This window comes from Microtus oregoni, unplaced genomic scaffold, assembly GCF_018167655.1.
Source record: "Microtus oregoni isolate MIOR12 unplaced genomic scaffold, Mior012 000003F_ref0000135, whole genome shotgun sequence".
NCBI lineage: Eukaryota > Metazoa > Chordata > Mammalia > Rodentia > Cricetidae > Microtus > Microtus oregoni.
In genome coordinates, this window is record NW_024543062.1 from 23,488,976 (window position 1) to 23,506,846 (window position 17,871).

General features: G+C 50.0%; 1 protein-coding gene across 13 annotated transcripts in view; it reads left to right on the top strand.

Annotated features, from left to right (window-relative positions):
• Positions 1 to 17,871, top strand: part of Fbrsl1 (fibrosin like 1) — an 89,035-nt gene that overhangs the window by 67,427 nt on the left and 3,737 nt on the right. For 5 of the 13 annotated variants that reach the window (XM_041647546.1, XM_041647558.1, XM_041647564.1 and 2 more), the window contains 13 exons: positions 3,558 to 3,603; positions 5,705 to 6,023; positions 6,120 to 6,358; positions 6,737 to 6,805; positions 6,976 to 7,193; positions 7,812 to 7,862; positions 8,711 to 8,779; positions 8,897 to 8,926; positions 9,101 to 9,172; positions 10,504 to 10,633; positions 12,428 to 12,505; positions 12,716 to 12,799; positions 12,965 to 13,163. In XM_041647546.1, the coding sequence (XP_041503480.1) occupies positions 3,558 to 3,603; positions 5,705 to 6,023; positions 6,120 to 6,358; positions 6,737 to 6,805; positions 6,976 to 7,193; positions 7,812 to 7,862; positions 8,711 to 8,779; positions 8,897 to 8,926; positions 9,101 to 9,172; positions 10,504 to 10,633; positions 12,428 to 12,505; positions 12,716 to 12,799; positions 12,965 to 13,163 (1,604 nt within the window). The remainder of the gene's footprint in view (positions 1 to 3,557; positions 3,604 to 5,704; positions 6,024 to 6,119; positions 6,359 to 6,736; positions 6,806 to 6,975; positions 7,194 to 7,811; positions 7,863 to 8,710; positions 8,780 to 8,896; positions 8,927 to 9,100; positions 9,173 to 10,503; positions 10,634 to 12,427; positions 12,506 to 12,715; positions 12,800 to 12,964; positions 13,164 to 17,871) is intronic. The other 8 variants (XM_041647601.1, XM_041647603.1, XM_041647554.1 and 5 more) reach the window with 7 other exon arrangements.

Genomic DNA, 17,871 nt, shown 5'->3' on the forward strand with positions numbered 1-17,871 from the left:
ACCACTGGGGGCCACTTGTTCTTATTTGGTTTGTTGTAAAGAACTTTAAAAGTTAAGCTAGCCAGGATGGTACAGGAACTGATGACCAAGTGACCTGCCTTAGCTCTGATAGGATGGTGACAGGTGATGACACCTCCTGGGACCCTGGGCGTCCTGGTAGACAGAGCCAGGCAGTAAGAAGCAATGCCCAGTCATTTCTAAGACCCTGCTGTTCTGTCTGCAGACAGCAATGGTAAGTAACAGCTGAATCTAACCCCACAAGGTCCTCTTTACCTGCTCAGCAGGTCCCTGGCTTTTCCTATCCACTGACTGAACCTCTATTCCTTATGGCTCTGAGCCCCGTGTAGGGCAGACCCTACAGTGGTCAGTCCTTTCAGCATGCCAGCAGCAGAATTAGGAAGAACAGCCCCAATCTTTAGGAAGCTTGGCTTGTCCTGTCATCTCCTCTACCAAACTAGCTTGTGGTGGTTGTAGGAAGGACAGAGTTGAGAAAGCCCCAGCCACAAAGTATGGCATGGGGCAAAAAGACTGAGCTGGGCAGAGTGTTCTCAGCATTCGGGTGATTTGGGGGATCCTGGGCCTCACTGGCGTTGTAAAGACCTCTGATCAGGTCCGAACTGTGTGCTGACTTGTGTTTGAAGCTACTCTGCTCCACCTTCTAGGACACACCAGCACACATCACACTTGGAGCTACAGGTTGGGTTGTAGCCTCTCTTCCTACCCAGTCCTGGCACCTCCTTCACCTCCAGGGAATTGAGAACATCACTGGTTCCATATCATGTGTGTGACATAGCACAGAGGCTTATAGACTGCAGAAGTGAACTTCTGCTCACCATTGAGACTGGAAGTCCAAGATCAGGACACTGAAAACTCTGGTCTTGAGGTCGAGGTGGCCTGCTCTGTGCACTATAGTCACCCAGTTTGTAGTAAGTGTCCCAGCATCAAAGACAGGAGCCTGTCAACCAGGAGAGAGCAAAGCTGGCGGGTCAGAGTAGCCTATGGATAGGGCCCTGCCTCCTTGCTCACTACCTGTCTGTCCAGTCCTGTGAGTTCTGCCTCTCACTGTCCTGGGGTATTCTTTTTTAATTAGAAAAAAATAAAAATAAAACACCTTTAATCTTAGATGGTGAAGAAGGCAGGCGGGTATATCTCTGAGTTCGAGGTCAACTTGGTATACACAGTGAATTTCAAGCCAGCCAAGGCTACAAAATGCGACCCTGTCTCAAACAAACAAACAAAAATTTGATATATGTGCAGGTACATTGTACAATATGTGTCAAAGAGGCCAGAAAAATCTTTGGGACTGGAGTTACAGATGATTGTGAACCACCATGTGGTTGCTGGGAATTGAACCCTGGTCTTTTGGAAGAACAGCCAGTGCTCTTAAACACTGAGTCATCTCTGCCCAGCCCCAGTGTTCTGGGGTTTTTCTTTTTTGATTTTTCGAGACAGGGTTTCTCCGTAGCTTTTGGTTCCTGTCCTGGAACTAGCTCTTGTAGACCAGGCTGGCCTCGAACTCACAGAGATCCGCCTGCCTCTGCCTCCCGAGTGCTGGGATTAAAGGCGTGCGCCACCACCACCCGGCTCTGGCGTTTTTCTTAACTTTACCAATCAGAAAGAAGGAAAATGGATCCTTATTTAAGCATGTTCATGATCAGTGCAATTCAAGGGTGGTTTACTGACTTGACCTTTACTAGAGCCCTGGGGTACAGGTAGGGGTGTCAAAGGCTTGAATCTGTTGCCTCTTCTGTGGTGAACTCTTAAGGTGTGGGTAGGAAAGCCCTATTTTCATACTCATGATGGCTTTATGTTCCGGTCTTCCTTACATTCCCGTCTGAGGTCTATCTGGAATTATTCTGACATGGAAAACAGCGGGATCTAGCTCTGTGCTCTCCCAGTGGGAGTGCCTGCCTTAGACATGCTTGGGTACTCCCCTAGGCCTTCTCAAGCTTCAGCACCACATCTTTTTGTTGATTTGGGGATTGTAGATTATGGCCAATAAAATGCACCTAAACAAACCAATCTGATGCATTCTGACAGCGCCCTCCGGCTGCCTTTCACTCTCTTGAATGCAGATGGCATCTTGCAGAATGGGCTCTTTGGGCACTTGAGGTTCATCATATTGCCTGTGTCCACAGCTCTCCCTGGTTGTGCTGAGGTAGATGCTATGTCCACTTCGTTGCCTGTTGATAGACCCTGGGTATCCTCACCCCAGGCCTTGGGCTAGGCCACTTAGAGACTCTGTGGACAGTAAGGGCATTCTGGCGTTGTTCTGTTGGATTTGAGCTGGGGAAGTTGTAGTTAGAGCTGCAGTGTGGTGTGCCAAGTCTCCATGTATGGCCTCTTGGGATGAGGCCTCTTCCAAGCTGTCTCTCCCATGAATTCCCTTGGGACAAGCCTGTCCTCCCTCTCCCTGCAGAAGCTATGCTATCACTTTCAGTGATAAATGAATTCCTTCTTTGTAAAATCATAAAATAGGAGAGTTTGAGCCGGGGACATGACCCCAGATCCACTGAACTCCACCAATCTCCAGTGGACACGTGTCCTCCCAGACCTTCCTGAGGCCTTACTGACATAATCATAAACACACACACACACACACACACACACACTCATTGTGTATGCCAGTATATGTAAACATGTACGCTAATGTGTCTACCCATACACTTGCTTACACATGATCACATGTATGCCTATACAGTACAGGCACCCATAATTTGTGCATCCATGTACAGAATATATACACAGGCACCTTGTGTACACAAGTCTGTGGTTGATGCATGGCATCTCACAATGGCTCCTCTTTTGAAGCAGTGTCTGAGGTCTGTTCAAGAGGCATACTGCACTAGGTGGGTACAGTGGTCTTGACGAACCCCATGCAGTATGACAGCATTTGCATGCAGGTACAGAATAGGGAAAAGCAGAGACAGTCTTGAGGCTTCAGGTGAAAACTAGAATACTAGAAATCCAAGGCCTTATTTTGCTTGGACTATGTGAGCCCTGACTTGGCCAGTCCCAGCCCTTGAGAATGGTGTTGTGCCACAGCATGTAAACGGCACATCTCCAACCTGGTACCTAGTAGAGCCAACTATCACCTACAGCTGAATGTATCCTAAGATGGATGCAGCCTGCACATTTGTAGATGACAGTGTTAAAGGGTGCACATCCGTGTATTCATCTACCTTTCTCTGCGTTGACACTGTGCCCTGGGCAGGACAAGAGGGACATGCAGTAAAGACTCTCCTCCCTTCTCTGCCTTCAGCCTGTGCCTGAGACCCAACAGAGTCCTGAGCACAGAGATGGGCTACCGGCCAGGCTGGTGGCATTCTCAGATCATTCCACCATAAGACCATCACATGCCCCATTTTGATGAAGTCCATTGTTCTAAGTAGAAAGGAGCCGTCTGAACATTGTAAACATGTGTGCCTGCTTCCAAGTCCAGGACTAAATGTGTGTCTTCCTCAGAAGTGTGTAGTATACCAGGGATTGGGTTCTGCTGGGGCGATGGGGAATAGTCACTCTCAGCTCCAGCCTGTTAGCCTCTTCTCTCTCCTCAGGCATCTGTAGGCTCTGAGAAGTTCTTTACCCCGGCATCTGACAGAGGTGAGTATATCCCTAGCCCAGTTCCTGGGTCTCAGGTTGTAGAGACTCAAGAATAGTAGGAAATTTGGGAGGGTCTATTTATCCCATTGGGTAGGGATGGTGGTCAAGAAACAGTGGGGCAAAGGGAAGCTGTCTTAGTGTAAGGGACAGCTTCCCCTGAACACTGCAGAAAGAGGTAGGCATCAATGCATGCATGTGTGGCTGCATGAGTGTATGTTAATGAATGCTGCAGCCAAGGGAGTAAGTAGTGGTTGGACAAGTGTCAACCCTAGGACAAGTCCTTGTAGAATCTTAATCTTTTCTACAGAATGGGGTCATGAGAGCTGAGCCTCATGGCACAGGACTGTCTTCTCAACTACTTGGGAGGGTGAGGTAGGAGGATTAAAATTTGATGCCCATTGTGGGCTGTAGAGTGAGTTCAGGACCATCTTGTGTGACTTACAGCAACCCTATCTCAAAATTAAAAAGTCAAAGAGGGCTAAAGAGAAAAGCCAGTGGTAGAGCACTTGCTTAGAATGTTCAGGACTTGTCTCCCAACACCAAAAGCAAGAGCTAGTGAGAGTTGAGTGGTTAGGGAGCTGCCAAGCCTGAAGACCGGAAACTACATGATAGAAGGAGAGAGCAGACTCCCACACGCTGTCCTGAGTCCCACATGTGGACCGTGCATGTGCATACACAAGCTCATGGGCACAGTTGAAGGAAAATATTTAAAATGCCTTTGGTCCTAGCACTTGGGAGGCAAGTGCAGAGAATAGCTTGTGTTGAGGCCAGCCAGGTCTACAGAGCAAGCTCCGAAGCAACCAGGACTATACATAGAGAGGAGAGGTGGGGCTGGAGAAGTGGCTCAGTGGTTAAGAAATTATCCTGCCCAGTCAGAGGACTGGAGTTCGGGTTTCAGCACCCGCTTCAGGCAGCCCACAGATGCCTGTACCTCCAGCGCCAAGGGATCATGCCTCTTCTCTCCCCCAGACACTCACACTCACATATATCCATACAAAGACACACACCTTAAAAACACATCACTGAAGCCGGGCGGTGGTGGCGCACGCCTTTAATCCCAGCACTCGGGAGGCAGAGGCAGGCGGATCTCTGTGAGTTCGAGACCAGCCTGGTCTACAGAGCTAGTTCCAGGACAGGCTCCAAAGCCACAGAGAAACCCTGTCTCAAAAAAAAAAAAAAAAAACCACATCACTGAAAAAATATTTATTTTAAAATAAAAAGAAGGGGCTAGAGAGATTAAGAGCACGGATTATTCTTCCAAAGGACCAGGGTTTGATTCTCAACACCCGCATGGTGGCTTCCAACCATCTGCAACTCTAGTTCCAGGTGATCTGATGCCCCGTTGTAGCTTCCACAAGCACCAGGCAATCTGGTGGTGTACAGGTATACATGCAGTCAAACACTCATACACATAAAGATAAGGAAGAAAAAAGAAAAAGCAAACCTCACAACAACTTTAAAAATGGGTTATTGGGCTGGAGTGATGGCTTAGAGGTTAAAAGTACTAGCTGTTCTTCCAGAGGTCCTGAGTTCAGTTCCCAGCACCCACATGGTGGCTCACAACCATCTGTAATGAGATCTGGCGCCCTCTTCTGGCCTGCAGGCAGAACACTGCATAATAAATAAATAGATCTTTAAAAGCTGAATGTGGTGGCTCACGTCTTTAATCCCAGCACTCAGGAGGCAGAGGCAGGCGGATCTCTGTGAGTTCGAGGCCAGCCTGATCTACAGAGCAAGTTCCAGGACAGCAAAGGCTATGCAGAGAGTCTCTGTCTTGAAAAACCAAAAGAAGAAAAGGGGGGGAGGGGGGCATTAACAGCCTTGTAACCTGTCCTTTGGAGCCTAGAATTCTGGAGTTATGAAAAGGACCCGGGTTGAGCACCAGGGCGGAGGCTGGCACACATCTGAGCTCACCTATGTTCATTGCCTGAGGTCACATGACTTATCTCTGTTCATGTTTCTCCGTTGGTCATAGAGGTCATTACCGGACCTTTGAAACTGTGTCAGGAGCAGTGGCAGGGTCTAGACATTCTGGCTACTGGTGGGTGGTATTTGGGCACATAGGACCAGGTCCAACAGCACACCCACCCTTTCTCTGCAGGCTCTGGGAAAGGTGAGAAGTCAGAGGCCAAGGCCGGGGCAGTGCCCAAGGTGTCAGGCCTGGAGCGCAGCCATGAGCTCAGCACCGAGTCTTTACTGCCTGACACAGCACCAGCGCCCTCAGGACCTCTGCCAGGAGCTCGGGACAGCCCCCTGGTGAAGAGGGAAGCCCCCATAGTACCTCACCACGTCTCGCAGTCACAGCTCACCCCGCAGCATCGTGGCTCACTCCCAACACACGTGCCTCTGTCCTTGGGCGCCTTCGTGGGCCCTGGCTCTGGCCAGGTGGCACCCAACAGCCTGCACCTGCACAGCCTCAGGTGGGGAGTGGGTGAGATATGTCCTGTGGTGGGGTGGTGGCTACGGGACAACCAGGTTGTGAGAGAAAGGATACTATTGAACCCTGTGTCCTGCAGCAGGAGCAGCAGTACAGTCAGCGGCACCCCTCTGGGCCTGGCGAAGCACGTGACACTGTCACAGCACGTGACACTGTCGCCACATGGCCCTGGCCCCCACCTGTCTACCTCACACCTGGCGCTCAGGTCCCAGGCGCAGCACCAGCACCACGCTGCAGCAATGTTTGCTGCCCCCCCAACACTGCCCCCGCCCCCAGCATTGCCCGCCAGCAGCCTGGTCATCCCAGGACACCCTGCCGGTAGGTATTACACCCAGTGGTGCCCTTAACCTTAGTGGGGCCCTGGGGCAAGACGGAAGTGGTGAAGATCCCAGGAGGTTAATGGGCTGACCATTTCCCGGGGGTTGGGTGTTAGAAGACGTGCAGGCAGCCCCTACCTACCCTGCGTTTGCACTCCCAACCTCCAGAAGATCCCGAGTGGGTACAAGTGTCGTCGTAGTCCCCCCCCCCCCTTGCCCCTGGCCGTAACTTTCACTAATTTTTAATCTCTGGAGGATTTCTGAATGGAAGCAGCCAGCCATCTTACAGGGGACAGAACCTCCTCCTAGGGGCAGGCATCCCGGCCCTGGCAGTGGGCCACATGGGACAGGGCTCACCGACTTCTCTCCTTGCCTCTAGATGCCAGCCTGTTGATCTCATTCAACCAGCCAATCATGTATTGCCAGCCTCATTCGGGGATTCTGATTGGTACTTGGTCACAGGCTCTTCTCTTACCTCCACCCCTGGGCCCACATGTTGCTAGCGGCCGTCACGGTTTGGCCTGCCGACCCCGGGAGTGCCAGGTGACTATCCGCCTCGCCCCGCTGGGAGCCCACGGCCGACGTGCCTCTCTGTCTCTCTCTCTTTTTCTCTTGTAGATCACGAACTGCTCAGGCAAGAGCTGAACACGCGGTTTCTGGTGCAGAACACCGAGCGGCCTGGCGCCGCCCTTGGCCCAGGGGCTCTGCTGCGGGCCGAATTCCACCAGCACACGCATCAGCACACGCACCAGCACACACACCAGCACCAACACACATTTGCCCCCTTCGCTGGCCTGCCCCCGACGCCGCTCATGCCACCCAGTGCACCCTCGCCGGTGCGTAGGCCCTAGTGCTGGCTGCTGGTGGGGCGGGCTGGGTGGGACAGGCATCTGTACACATAGACGCACGCTAATTCTTAAGCACATAGGCCGTGAGCAGGCAGTCCCAATGTCTCCTGCCTTTGTGTATGTAGACCCTACTCGACTGCCATGCTGGGTGCTGGACTGTGAGCCTGGGCTGGCTGAGACTGTGCTGGGTCCTATGCCTGACGCCAAGTCTGGAGCCTAGACAGGACTGGGCTGCAAGAACCAGTCCATTATAGCCCCCTTGTGTGTCCCTTGATCCGTTTCCGCATGGTTGAGTGCAGCCATTTCCTCTCTCTGAGCAGCCCGGGTTGTTCACAGCTTTTCCACCTTACCTCCGCAGCCAGGGCTTCATGCCTACACCCCTACCTAGGGCCCCAGCTGGGTCCACACAAACCTCTCTGCACCAGGAACCCGGGCTCCACAGGGCCGGAGACCAGGGCTCTCTAGGAGCCCGGACACCGGGCCACCTGCTTCAGAAAAGGCAGTACCATCCTGGTCACTACCCAGCCCAGCCGTGGGTGGGTTCTGGGTCACTAGAGGACATCAGGCCTGTACAGGAAGGCTTCCCTTTGCTTTCTTCCCTTGCAGTTTGACAAGTTCTCTCCCAAGCTGGACAGCCCCTACTTCCGACATTCCAACGTGAGTCCCCGTGCTCAAGTTCACCTTACTGTCTGCTTGGGATGTAGGGAATTACAGGTTTTTCTGTGTTTCCTTCCGGATGCTGAGGGAGATACCATGCTCAAGGGCCCTCCACCATGTGGGGCCCACAGCCCAGAACTCTGTCTCTCTCTTGCAGCCCTTCCCTCTCACAATCCCTGGGCTGCCCACCCTACTTGAGCACCCTGGCCCCTTTGGGTCCCTGCAGGGTGCTTTTCAGCCTGATTTCAGCTGTTCTTGCTGGGAGGTGACTGGCAGGTGGGTGGGGCATCGGGCAGGGGTCCAGAATAGCTCCAGTTTTTATTGAAAGCGCCCCCTGCTGGTCGGGCCTGTTTGCAGTCAGAAAGGCTGCTCCTGCGCCTTGCTGCAGTTGTCCACCTGACATGACATCTGAACCCGGTACCTTTCACAGGAGGGAAGGAGTGGAAGAGCCAGGAGCTGAACAGGAGACGTTTCATGGCCTCTCCCTCCAAATAAGGAGTGTGGGCCCCATCTCACAAACCCACCTATGTTTCTGCAGCAGCTCCCCAAATCTCCAGGGCTAAGGACTGGGCTGGCTGCCTTCCCCTAAGTACTGTCTTACCCGTGGTCTGTAGGTGCTTAGCACAGCGAGGCAGTTCACTCTCCCTAGTGATGTCATAAGCCTTGGCGAGTCCTTTTGACTAAAGGGGAGGTGTGCTATGAGGAGTGGTAACAGTATGCAGGGTCCCACCAGCAGGCCAAAGCATGGTCCATCCCTGAACTTGGGGCTCCAAGAGGCTTCCTGCTTCCTTCCTCCTCAGTGTATGGGTTCACTCATGCTCTCTCTCCCTTTCCACCTGTACCTTTAGACTTCAAACTCAGTCGAGATAACGGGCCGGGCCAGTGCGGTTCACACTTTCCTGCAGAAAGCCCCTGGGGTAGGTGTTGGCATTCACTATGTAGTTGGCAACATACATTCAGGTGCTGTCTCTCCCAACCCTGGTCCTGTGCTCCCAAAGAGCCTGGACATGACCCATCTCTCCTGTTCATCGTAGGTGCCTGATCCATACCGGACAGCAGTCAGGGTGAGTGCGTGCATGCTGGGAAGAGGAGTTGGAAGCACACCCAGGGCTGTGGCTGGGAAGGACTCCGGTTCTCTCCTGGGTGGCCTTTGGGTGGTCCTGATGGTAGGAATCTGGGGAAGATGAGACCTGGGAAGAGGCGCTGGGCTCTCTGAGCACATCCCGGTCCTGCCACAGAAACCAGGGAAGTGGTGTGCGGTACACGTGCAGATCGCCTGGCAGATCTACCACCAGCAGCAGAAGATGAAGGTGAGGCCGGGCCAAGCGGGTCACTACTGGGGCCTCCCTGGTGGGGCCATTTGGGAGGAACCTAGGTAGGGAAGGCAATGCAGAGACCAGGGATGAGGGCCACATGCATGTGCACAGGTATCTAATGGAGTAGGAGAGGTTCTTCGCAATCAGGACAATCTAATACGGATGTTACCCAGGATGCACTGCACCTTTTGTGCGGTTGTCAACAGAAAGGGACTCCTGAGAGATGCTGTTTATATTCCAGTGCGTACGCTTAGGTGGGGGTGGAGAGGTGCTGGCAGTGTGGATTTCCAGGAGTGGTAAAATTTAGGGTTGACTACAGTGATCCCTGGTGATCCCTGGTGATCCTTGGTTCTCACTTGCTGAGATTAATTTGTGACCCTAGTTGGATAGGCATCTGTAGACATAAAGTCTACATACTTCCCACTTGCCCCTCTAGCACAGGGCACTCCCATGTTGATGTGCGAACGCCACCCTCACACACATTCAGTAACATACTTTATGAAATGGGAGAAATGTGAGCCCCGAAATGCTGGCCATAGCAAGGTGTGGCAGGGCAGGTCATACAGGCAAGGGGAGAAGGACAGTGACTTTGTCCTTGTGATCTTCAGAGCCACACTCAGTGTAGCCTCTGGCCACAGAGCCCTGAAGGGATGGCCAGCCCAAAGGAGGACGGGTACCTCAGGTCTATATATTTTAATAGAGTCATGGTTTGGGGGTTTTGTATATTTTTATGTGTGTGTACACATGTGTGCATCTGCACATGCAATACATGTGTGCCATGGCATGCATGTGGAGGTCAGAGGACAACATGCAGGAGTTGGATCTCTATCTACCATGTAGGTCCTGGTGTGTGAACTCCGGTGCTCAGCCTTGGTAGCAGGAAGGAGCCTTTACCTGCTAAATCATCTCACTGCTCTAGATTTTGTTGTTAAACATAAAGTACACTGTTGGAAACCAAACATGCTTGGAGCAACTTTGGCCTATGGATATGCTTTTCCAACTGAATTTTGTGAATTCTAAATAAAGATATTTTCTGTGATATATGCAAATATGCTGTTATATAAGGGTACAACGATTGAAAGCTCTGATATAAAAGTGGAGTGTGTCATTGTGACTCCATGCATTGCATACTATAGGAAGGTTTTAGTTTTTCTGTACCAGATGAAACCCCCACTAAAACTACCTTTCCTTCCCCTTACCTCCTGTTCCTCAGGAGGTACCTCCAGTGAAGTCCCTGTTTAGTAAAGGTTATCAGTTGAGGCTTTACCTTGAGCAATATCCAAGCCCTTGTACACAGCCTTGGTACATACTCTGTTCCCTTGCAGATGCAGCTGGACCCCCACAAGCTGGAGGTTGCCACAAAGCTGGATCTTTTCAGCCGGCCCCCCGCCCCAGGCATGTTCTCTGGGTTCCACTACCCACAGGACCTGGCCCGGCCCCTCTTCTCCAGCACAGGTGAGACCAAAGGTAGCTGGGATCAGGGGTCTGAGTAGGCCCAAAACATCTGTCTTCTCCTGTGCTGGGAGTAAGAGAACTGTCCAGGGCCCTTGCACAATGTTCTTTATATCTATCTACCTCTGGTCCCAGGCCCAAGTCCCCAAACTTCCCAAAGCCAGCTCATGTACTGTGGGACCCTGGTGTTAGTTCCTGAAGGCCCTAGCCAATGTGTATCACACATAACTTAAGGCTTGGTGATTTGGTTCCTCCTCATCCTGGCATCCCTCATCATTGGGATACCTAGGACAGTATCTGGTTTGTCTCCACATGCAGGGAACTGTTCCCAAAATCCTGTGTCCCAGCCTTCCCTAAGTACTTGGCCGTGTAGAGTTATGTGCTTTTCAGTCCTCGATGCCCAGGGTCTTTGGGGGGACATCTGCCTGACTTGTATCCAAATCCCTAGTCTCCAGGAAGAAAAAGAGAGTCAGCAAGAGGCTATATGGATAAAGTCTGGATACAAGTGCAGGTTGCCCTTCAGTTACAGGCATAAAAGGAATGTCTCCGACTCAAAATAGAAGGATCAGCATCAATTTCAGCCTGTGTGTATGCACACATGTGTACATAAACATAAGTGAATGCTGTCTGTATTTCCCTCTGCAGAATTCCTCTTCTTCCACAAGCAGGTCTTAGGTCTGTCACCTCAGAGCCCCCGCTACCCTAGTCCTTTCCTTCCTTTTTATTTATTTATTCATTCAGTCATTCTTTTATTTTTTAGTTTTTCAAAACAGTTTCTCTGTGTAATGGTTTTGTCATCTGCTTTGTAGACCAGGCTGGCCTCAAATTCACAGAGATCCGCCTGCCTCTGCCTCCCGAGTGCTGGGATTAAAGGCGTGCGCCACCACTGCCCGGCCTACCCTAGTCCTTTCCATCTTCTTCCCACTTGGTGCCCACCTGTAGGTGAATGAGAACAAGCATGTTTTTACCTCTGCTAGGATGATAGGCTAACAGAGCTGACTCAAGCCCCAGAACATACCTTAGTGTTGTGCTCTTTAGCTGGCCTCCATCCTTCAATTTCTTATCTTGGATGATCACTACCTTCTCCCCACTTCTCAAAGTTCTCTGTTTCTTTTTTAATCTTTTTTTTTAAATTGTTTTTATTGAGCTATATTTTTTTCTCTGATTGCCTAAGTTCTCTGTTTGTTAAACCTGCCTAGTATCTACCAAACAGCTGATATTTTTTTACTGGGATTGAGTTGAGACAACACAGGAAAGGGAATTCATTCCTTTCTGGTATCATCTTCTAACCCACCAACAAGGTGTTTAGGAATTATAGAAGCATTCCTGGGTGTTCTGTTTCTTACTCATTACTCATTTAAAAATTTCATTTAGCTAGAAAATAGAGGGCACACCCAAGACTATGGACTCAGGACCGGCTGCCCTCCTTGGGTTAGCCAGGATCATTTTTTGCTCCAGTTTTAAGCCCTGGGGTCACTACCTTGGGGATCAGTCTCATTATGGCTCACTTACTTAGGCCTTCCCTCTCCATTTTTGTCCACATCTTGGCGTCTTTCTCGGAGAGCCCCACTACAGTGAGTACCACTGCCTCTGCATACCTTGGGGCCTCAGACCTGGGGACCAGACTGAATTCCAATCTCATAATCTAACCATACACCTGTACAGTGATGTAGAGGTGAGAGAATGGAAGATAGGGGGTCCCAATGTAAAACTGGGGTTCTCTACCTGTGACCCAACACTAGAGGTAGGAGGTCCCAGGTCTGGAAGCTCTTGTCAGCCTGGCTACCCCTCACCTAGGTGTCACTCATCCAACCGCCAACCCATTTGGACCCTCAGCTCATCATGGCAGCTTCCTGCCCACTAGTCATCTAACAGGTAGGTGATCGAGAAGCCTGGGTGGCATCTTCCACACACTTCACAGCTAGAGGGATGTGAATGGGTGGGAAGGAGGTCCCACAGCCTCTCAGATTGATATCTGTGGCACCTGCCCAGACTAAGGTGTTCCTGGGCCACCCTTTCTGTCTGGGGCAGGGGGGAAGCCTTGCAGATTCCTGACCCCTTGTTGCCCTTCCCTCGCCCCTATAGACGCCTTCAGCAGATCCAGCACCTTTGGAGGCCTGGGGAGCCTGGGCAGCCATGCTTTTGGAGGTCTGGGCAGCCATGCACTGAGTGAGTGACTCGCCACATCCATTCCACTGCCCCTCACCCTCCTGTCTGTCCTGCATACTGACCTCCCACTAGGCTAAGGCTTCTCACAGCCTGTTAGGGTTAGTGTTGGCATCCTGCCTAGCTCACACTCCTGGTCCTCTGTCCTTTTCTCCTGCTTCACACCAGGGGGCAGCATCTTTGCCTCCAAGGAGGGCACAGCTTTGCTTGGCCTGCCCAGTCCCCATGATTCCTGGAACCGGCTGCACAGGGCACCGTCTTCTTTTCCTACCCCGCCCCCATGGCCCAAGCCAATGGATACGGAGCGCTTCCCAGCCCTGACCAACCACGACCGAGAGCCTGACAAAGGCCAGGAAGAGCATGAGCGGTGAGTTCATCTGGCCCCAGACCCCTCTACCTGGCTTGGTTTCTCACCTGTTTAGTCTGTTAGATTGGGATTGATCAAAGAAGCGGCATGAAAATAAAAGGAGCTGGGCGGTGGTGGCGCATGCCTTTAATCCCAGCACTCGGGAGGCAGAGGCAGGCGGATCTCTGGGAGTTCGAGGCCAGCCTGGTCTACAAGAGCTAGTTCCAGGACCAGCACCAAAGCTACAGAGAAACCCTGTCTCAACCCCCCCCCTCCCCAAAAATAAAATAAAATAAAAGGAGACCAACCTCTGTAGAAGGAACTTGTCCTTAAGTCTCCATGGGAGTGGAGACTGCACATGGGCATAGCGAACTTGGAGGTTTTACAGGGCAGAAAAGGGAACTTTGCAGGTGGAAGATTCCATCTGCAGATCTATTCCCTTTCAGTCTTAAAGTGGTAAATACTAACAAAGGTGAGTCTGTTGACCTCGTACTGGGCTTTTCAGCTCCTTACTGCCTACAGATGTTCTCAGTATGTCCACTTACCTTCTGGAGCCTCTCAGCTTGTCTAAGGCTTTTAGTTCCATTAACCCAGAAACAAATACTGAGGGGGGTGGGGTAGACAACAAATCCTCTTTAATTTTGGGGCCAAAGAAACTAGTTAGTCCTGAAGGATATTAACTGATCTGAAATTTCTTTAAGGTTTTATGAGAGCTGGCCAGACAGAGAGGTTAATTCAATCCAGCTGTTTTAGTTCTGAAAGAAAAAAAATGCCCAGAGTGGCAAGAAGAATGAGTTGGGGCCCAGCACTTGGGAGACAGAGGCAGGCAGAGCTATATAAGTTTGAGGCCAGCCTGGTCTACAGAGCAAGTGCCAGGGCAGACTACAAGAAGAGAAGCCCTGTCTTGAGAAAAACAAAACAAACAAATGAACGAGAATGAGTTGGGTGGCCCATCAGTCCTTTTTTAGGGGGTGTCTAACTGCTGTTAGGGGTTTTGGTGCACAGCTCACCTAACCGCTTCATAGCTGGCAAGGGGGCAATAAAAGAGACAGCAGTTAGCGTGTCTCAGAGGAGGGTCAATCTAAGGAGCCACAATAAAATTAAACAGGCAGGAAAGGTCCAGAACATAAAACAGCCATTTGGTGACAGCATGCATCCTTGGACTGTGTTATATGAGTGAGGCAGAATCTGTAACCTTCACAGCTTCATCCAGTAGCCTCTCTGGGTCTCCAAGCAGGGACACTCCTGACACGTGCCTGGCCTAACAGCTTACCCATGGAGGGAGATCCCACAACTCCTTTCTTGTATCCTTGACTCTGACGCCAGAACCACATGGCCAAAGCTACCAGCTTCTGCTGCTTGCTAGGGCTGGAATATGGCCCCTCCTTCAGCTGCATCTGCATCAGCTTCTGTTTTCAGTGGTTTCCTTCACTGCTTAAGCTGTCCTTTCTTTCCTTTTCAGCAGCTGGCAGCTTAGCTATATGGGGGCTTTCTGTGAGGTCATAGCTCCCTTTATCTCATTTAGCATCAGGCTTTTTAAACTTTTTTATCTCCTTGAGCACTGAACTTGTCTCTGTTACACTTCCTATTACTCCTTCTCTCCTCACATTGTATATTTTGTATAAGAATAATCACTAATGGCCACACGACAGTACTAGGCTGTCCTGAACTCTCCTCTGCCAGCACCATTAATTAACGGTTGAGCCTCGGGTAAATTCTTAGGACAAGGGCAAAAAGCAGCATCTCAGGGCCACTTATTAATATTCTTCCCCTCTGAAACATCTTGAGCTGAGCCATGGCAGTACCGATGTCTGTGCTCCTACCAGGATGGCCCCACTCAAGCATTCAACCACTCTCTAGTCTGAAATCCCAGTCTTTCATACTACTCCAACAAACAGCATGGTTGGGCCTGTCACAGTAACACCCTAATCCTGTACCAACTTCTGTCCTAGCCACTGTTCTGTTGCTGTGAAAAGACACCATGACTGCAATTCTTACACAAGATAGCAATTGATTGAGGGCTTGTTTACAATTTCAGAGGATTAGTCCATTATCATCCTGGCAGCAAGCATAGTCCTGGAATAGTAGCTGAGAGCTACATCCTGATCCAAAGCAAAGGGAAGTAAGAGACTGAGAAACAGTCTGGGCCTGGCATGGAATTTGAAACCTTAAAGCCTATCCCAATAACAATTTCTCCAACAAAGTGATACCTGTATGACCCTATGGGGGCCATTCTCATTCAAACCACCACGTTGTCATAAATAAAACATTAAAATTATAGATACATATATTCCTTCTTAGACATCTGATGTTGTTACTGGGGTTTTTTTTTGTTGTTGTTGTTGTTGTTTTGTTTGGTTGGTTTGGTTTTTTGAGACTGATATTACTGGTTTTTTGTTGTTTGTCAAGACAGGGTTTCTCTGTGTAGCCTTGGCTGTCCTGGATCTTGCTCTGTAGATCAGGCTGGCCTCAAGCTCACCTGCATCTGTCCCCCAAGTGCTGGCATTAAGGGAATAGATCACCACCACCTAGCTTAAACAATTAAAGCAAACTGTTTTTTTATTTGCATATACAGACTGCCTCCCTAAGGCAAGGTTCAAGAGGCCAGCATTGGGTATGGGCAAAGATAAGGCTTTTTATAGCTCTGGGGAAGGGAGTTTCCAAATGGGATTTGGCAGGCAAATGCAGGGGTTATAGAAGCAGAAAATAACAAGGTGGTCTTAACAACCGTTTGAAACAAAGACATGGTTGCTGTCTCCTGGAGCAGGAAGTACAGAACCATTTGTAGTTAAGGTTATAGATGGTACATAGCCCAATCTTTAAGAAACTGAAACTTGGCCGGGCAGTGGTGACGCATGCCTTTAATCCTAGCACTCGAGAGGCAGAGGCAGGCGGATCTCTGTGAGTTCGAGGCCAGCCTGGTCTACAAGAGCAAGTTTCAGAACAGGCGCCAAAAGCTACAGAAAAACCCTGTCTCGAAAAACCAAGAAAAAAAAAAGAAAGAAACTGAAATTTGATCATAAGCAGGAAGGAGCCTAGTTTGTCTGTTTTTATTTATTTTTTTATTGTATCTTTTGATGTTTTGTTTATTATTTTTACATTTTGACAAATATTTATCTTCCTTCCTCTCCACCTAGCCCCTCCCATATATCTTCCACCTCCATCCACTCCTCCTCCTCCATTTCTCTTCAGAAAGGGGAAGGCCTCCCATGGATATCAACCAGCCAAGGCATATCAAGGTGCATTGAGACTAGGCACCTTCTCTCCTATTAGAGCTGGATGAAGCAACCGTGGAGGAGGAAAAGATCCCAAAAGCAGGCAATAAAGTCAGAGACAGTCCCTGTGCCTACTGTTAGGGGTCCCACAAGGAGACCAAGTTACACAACTGGAATATATGTGCACAGGGCATAGGCCAGTCCCACACAGGCTCCCTGGTTGTTGATTTAGTCTCTGTGAACCCTTATGAGTCCAGGTTAGTTGTTTCTGTGGGTTTTCTTATGATGTCCTTGACCGCTCTGGCTCCTACAATCTCCCTCATCCACCGAATTCTCCAAGCTCTGCTTAATATTTGGTTGTGGGTCTCTGCATCTGTTTCTGTCAGTTGCTAGATGAAGGTTCTCTGATGACCACTGGGCTAGGCAACAATCTATGAGTATAGGAGAATATCATTAGGAATCCTTTCATTGACTTTTTTTTTTTTAAGATGACTTTCGAGCCCAAGATGGGGCTGGTTCATCAGTTACCATCAGTCAGGTAGAGCCAGGTGGATCTTAGTTAATATGGATGGATACAGAAGGAGATGGTACCTGTGGCAGGCCCAAAATAGTAAAATAAAGAGGAAAATGTCATAGTTTCAGCTTGAGGAAACAGGGTCCTTGGGTAGCTCGAGTGGCTGATAGATCACAGCGTGACTTTCTCACTCAGGGTTGCAGAACAGACGAGAGAAGGAAAGGATGAAGATGCTTGCTTGTTTGTTTAAAAAAGATTTATCTCCAGATACAGAGTAATTTCTGAATCTCCCTTAGGAATATTACCAGTATCAGGATGGGGGAGTGGTACCAGCAGTTCCTGTTTGGCACCAAAGAGTCTATTGTGGCCATGGCACACCTAGGATAAATTAAACCTTCAACAATCATATGGACCAGAACTGTCTTTTTGTTCTGAGCAGGATATATGGGATCCCTTGGGAGGGAAGAGGTCGCGGATCTTTTTTGTTTGTTTGTTTTTGTTTTTTTGAGACAGGATTCCTCTGTGAAACAGTCTTGCCTGTCCTGGAACTCACTCTGTAGATCTGCCTGCCTCTGCCTCCTGAGTGCTGAGATTAAAGTGTGCACCGCCACCGCCCTGCCTGAGGTCCAGATCTTAATTGGACCTTCTGTATCAAGAAAAAGAAATCTGTTCACAGTTCATCCCTGTGGCATAGAGGCAGGGTGGGAGAAAAGTCTGATAGGGAAGGGCAGTTCCAGTACTCAGGAGGCAGAGGCAGACAGATCTCTGTGATTTGAGGTCAGCCTAGTCTAAGAAGCAAGTTCCAGGATAGCCAGAGCTACAGAGAAACCCTGTCTCAAAGGGGAAAAAATTGTGAGCTAGTAACACCTGATATCCAGAAATGAAGAAATAAAGGGAATGGCGGGAGTAAAGGAAGACAGGAGACTTGCAGAACTGTTGGTAAGATTCATGGCAGCGCAACCCTGGCAGGTCCCCTGGCCAGTGGGAGACAGACAGAGAG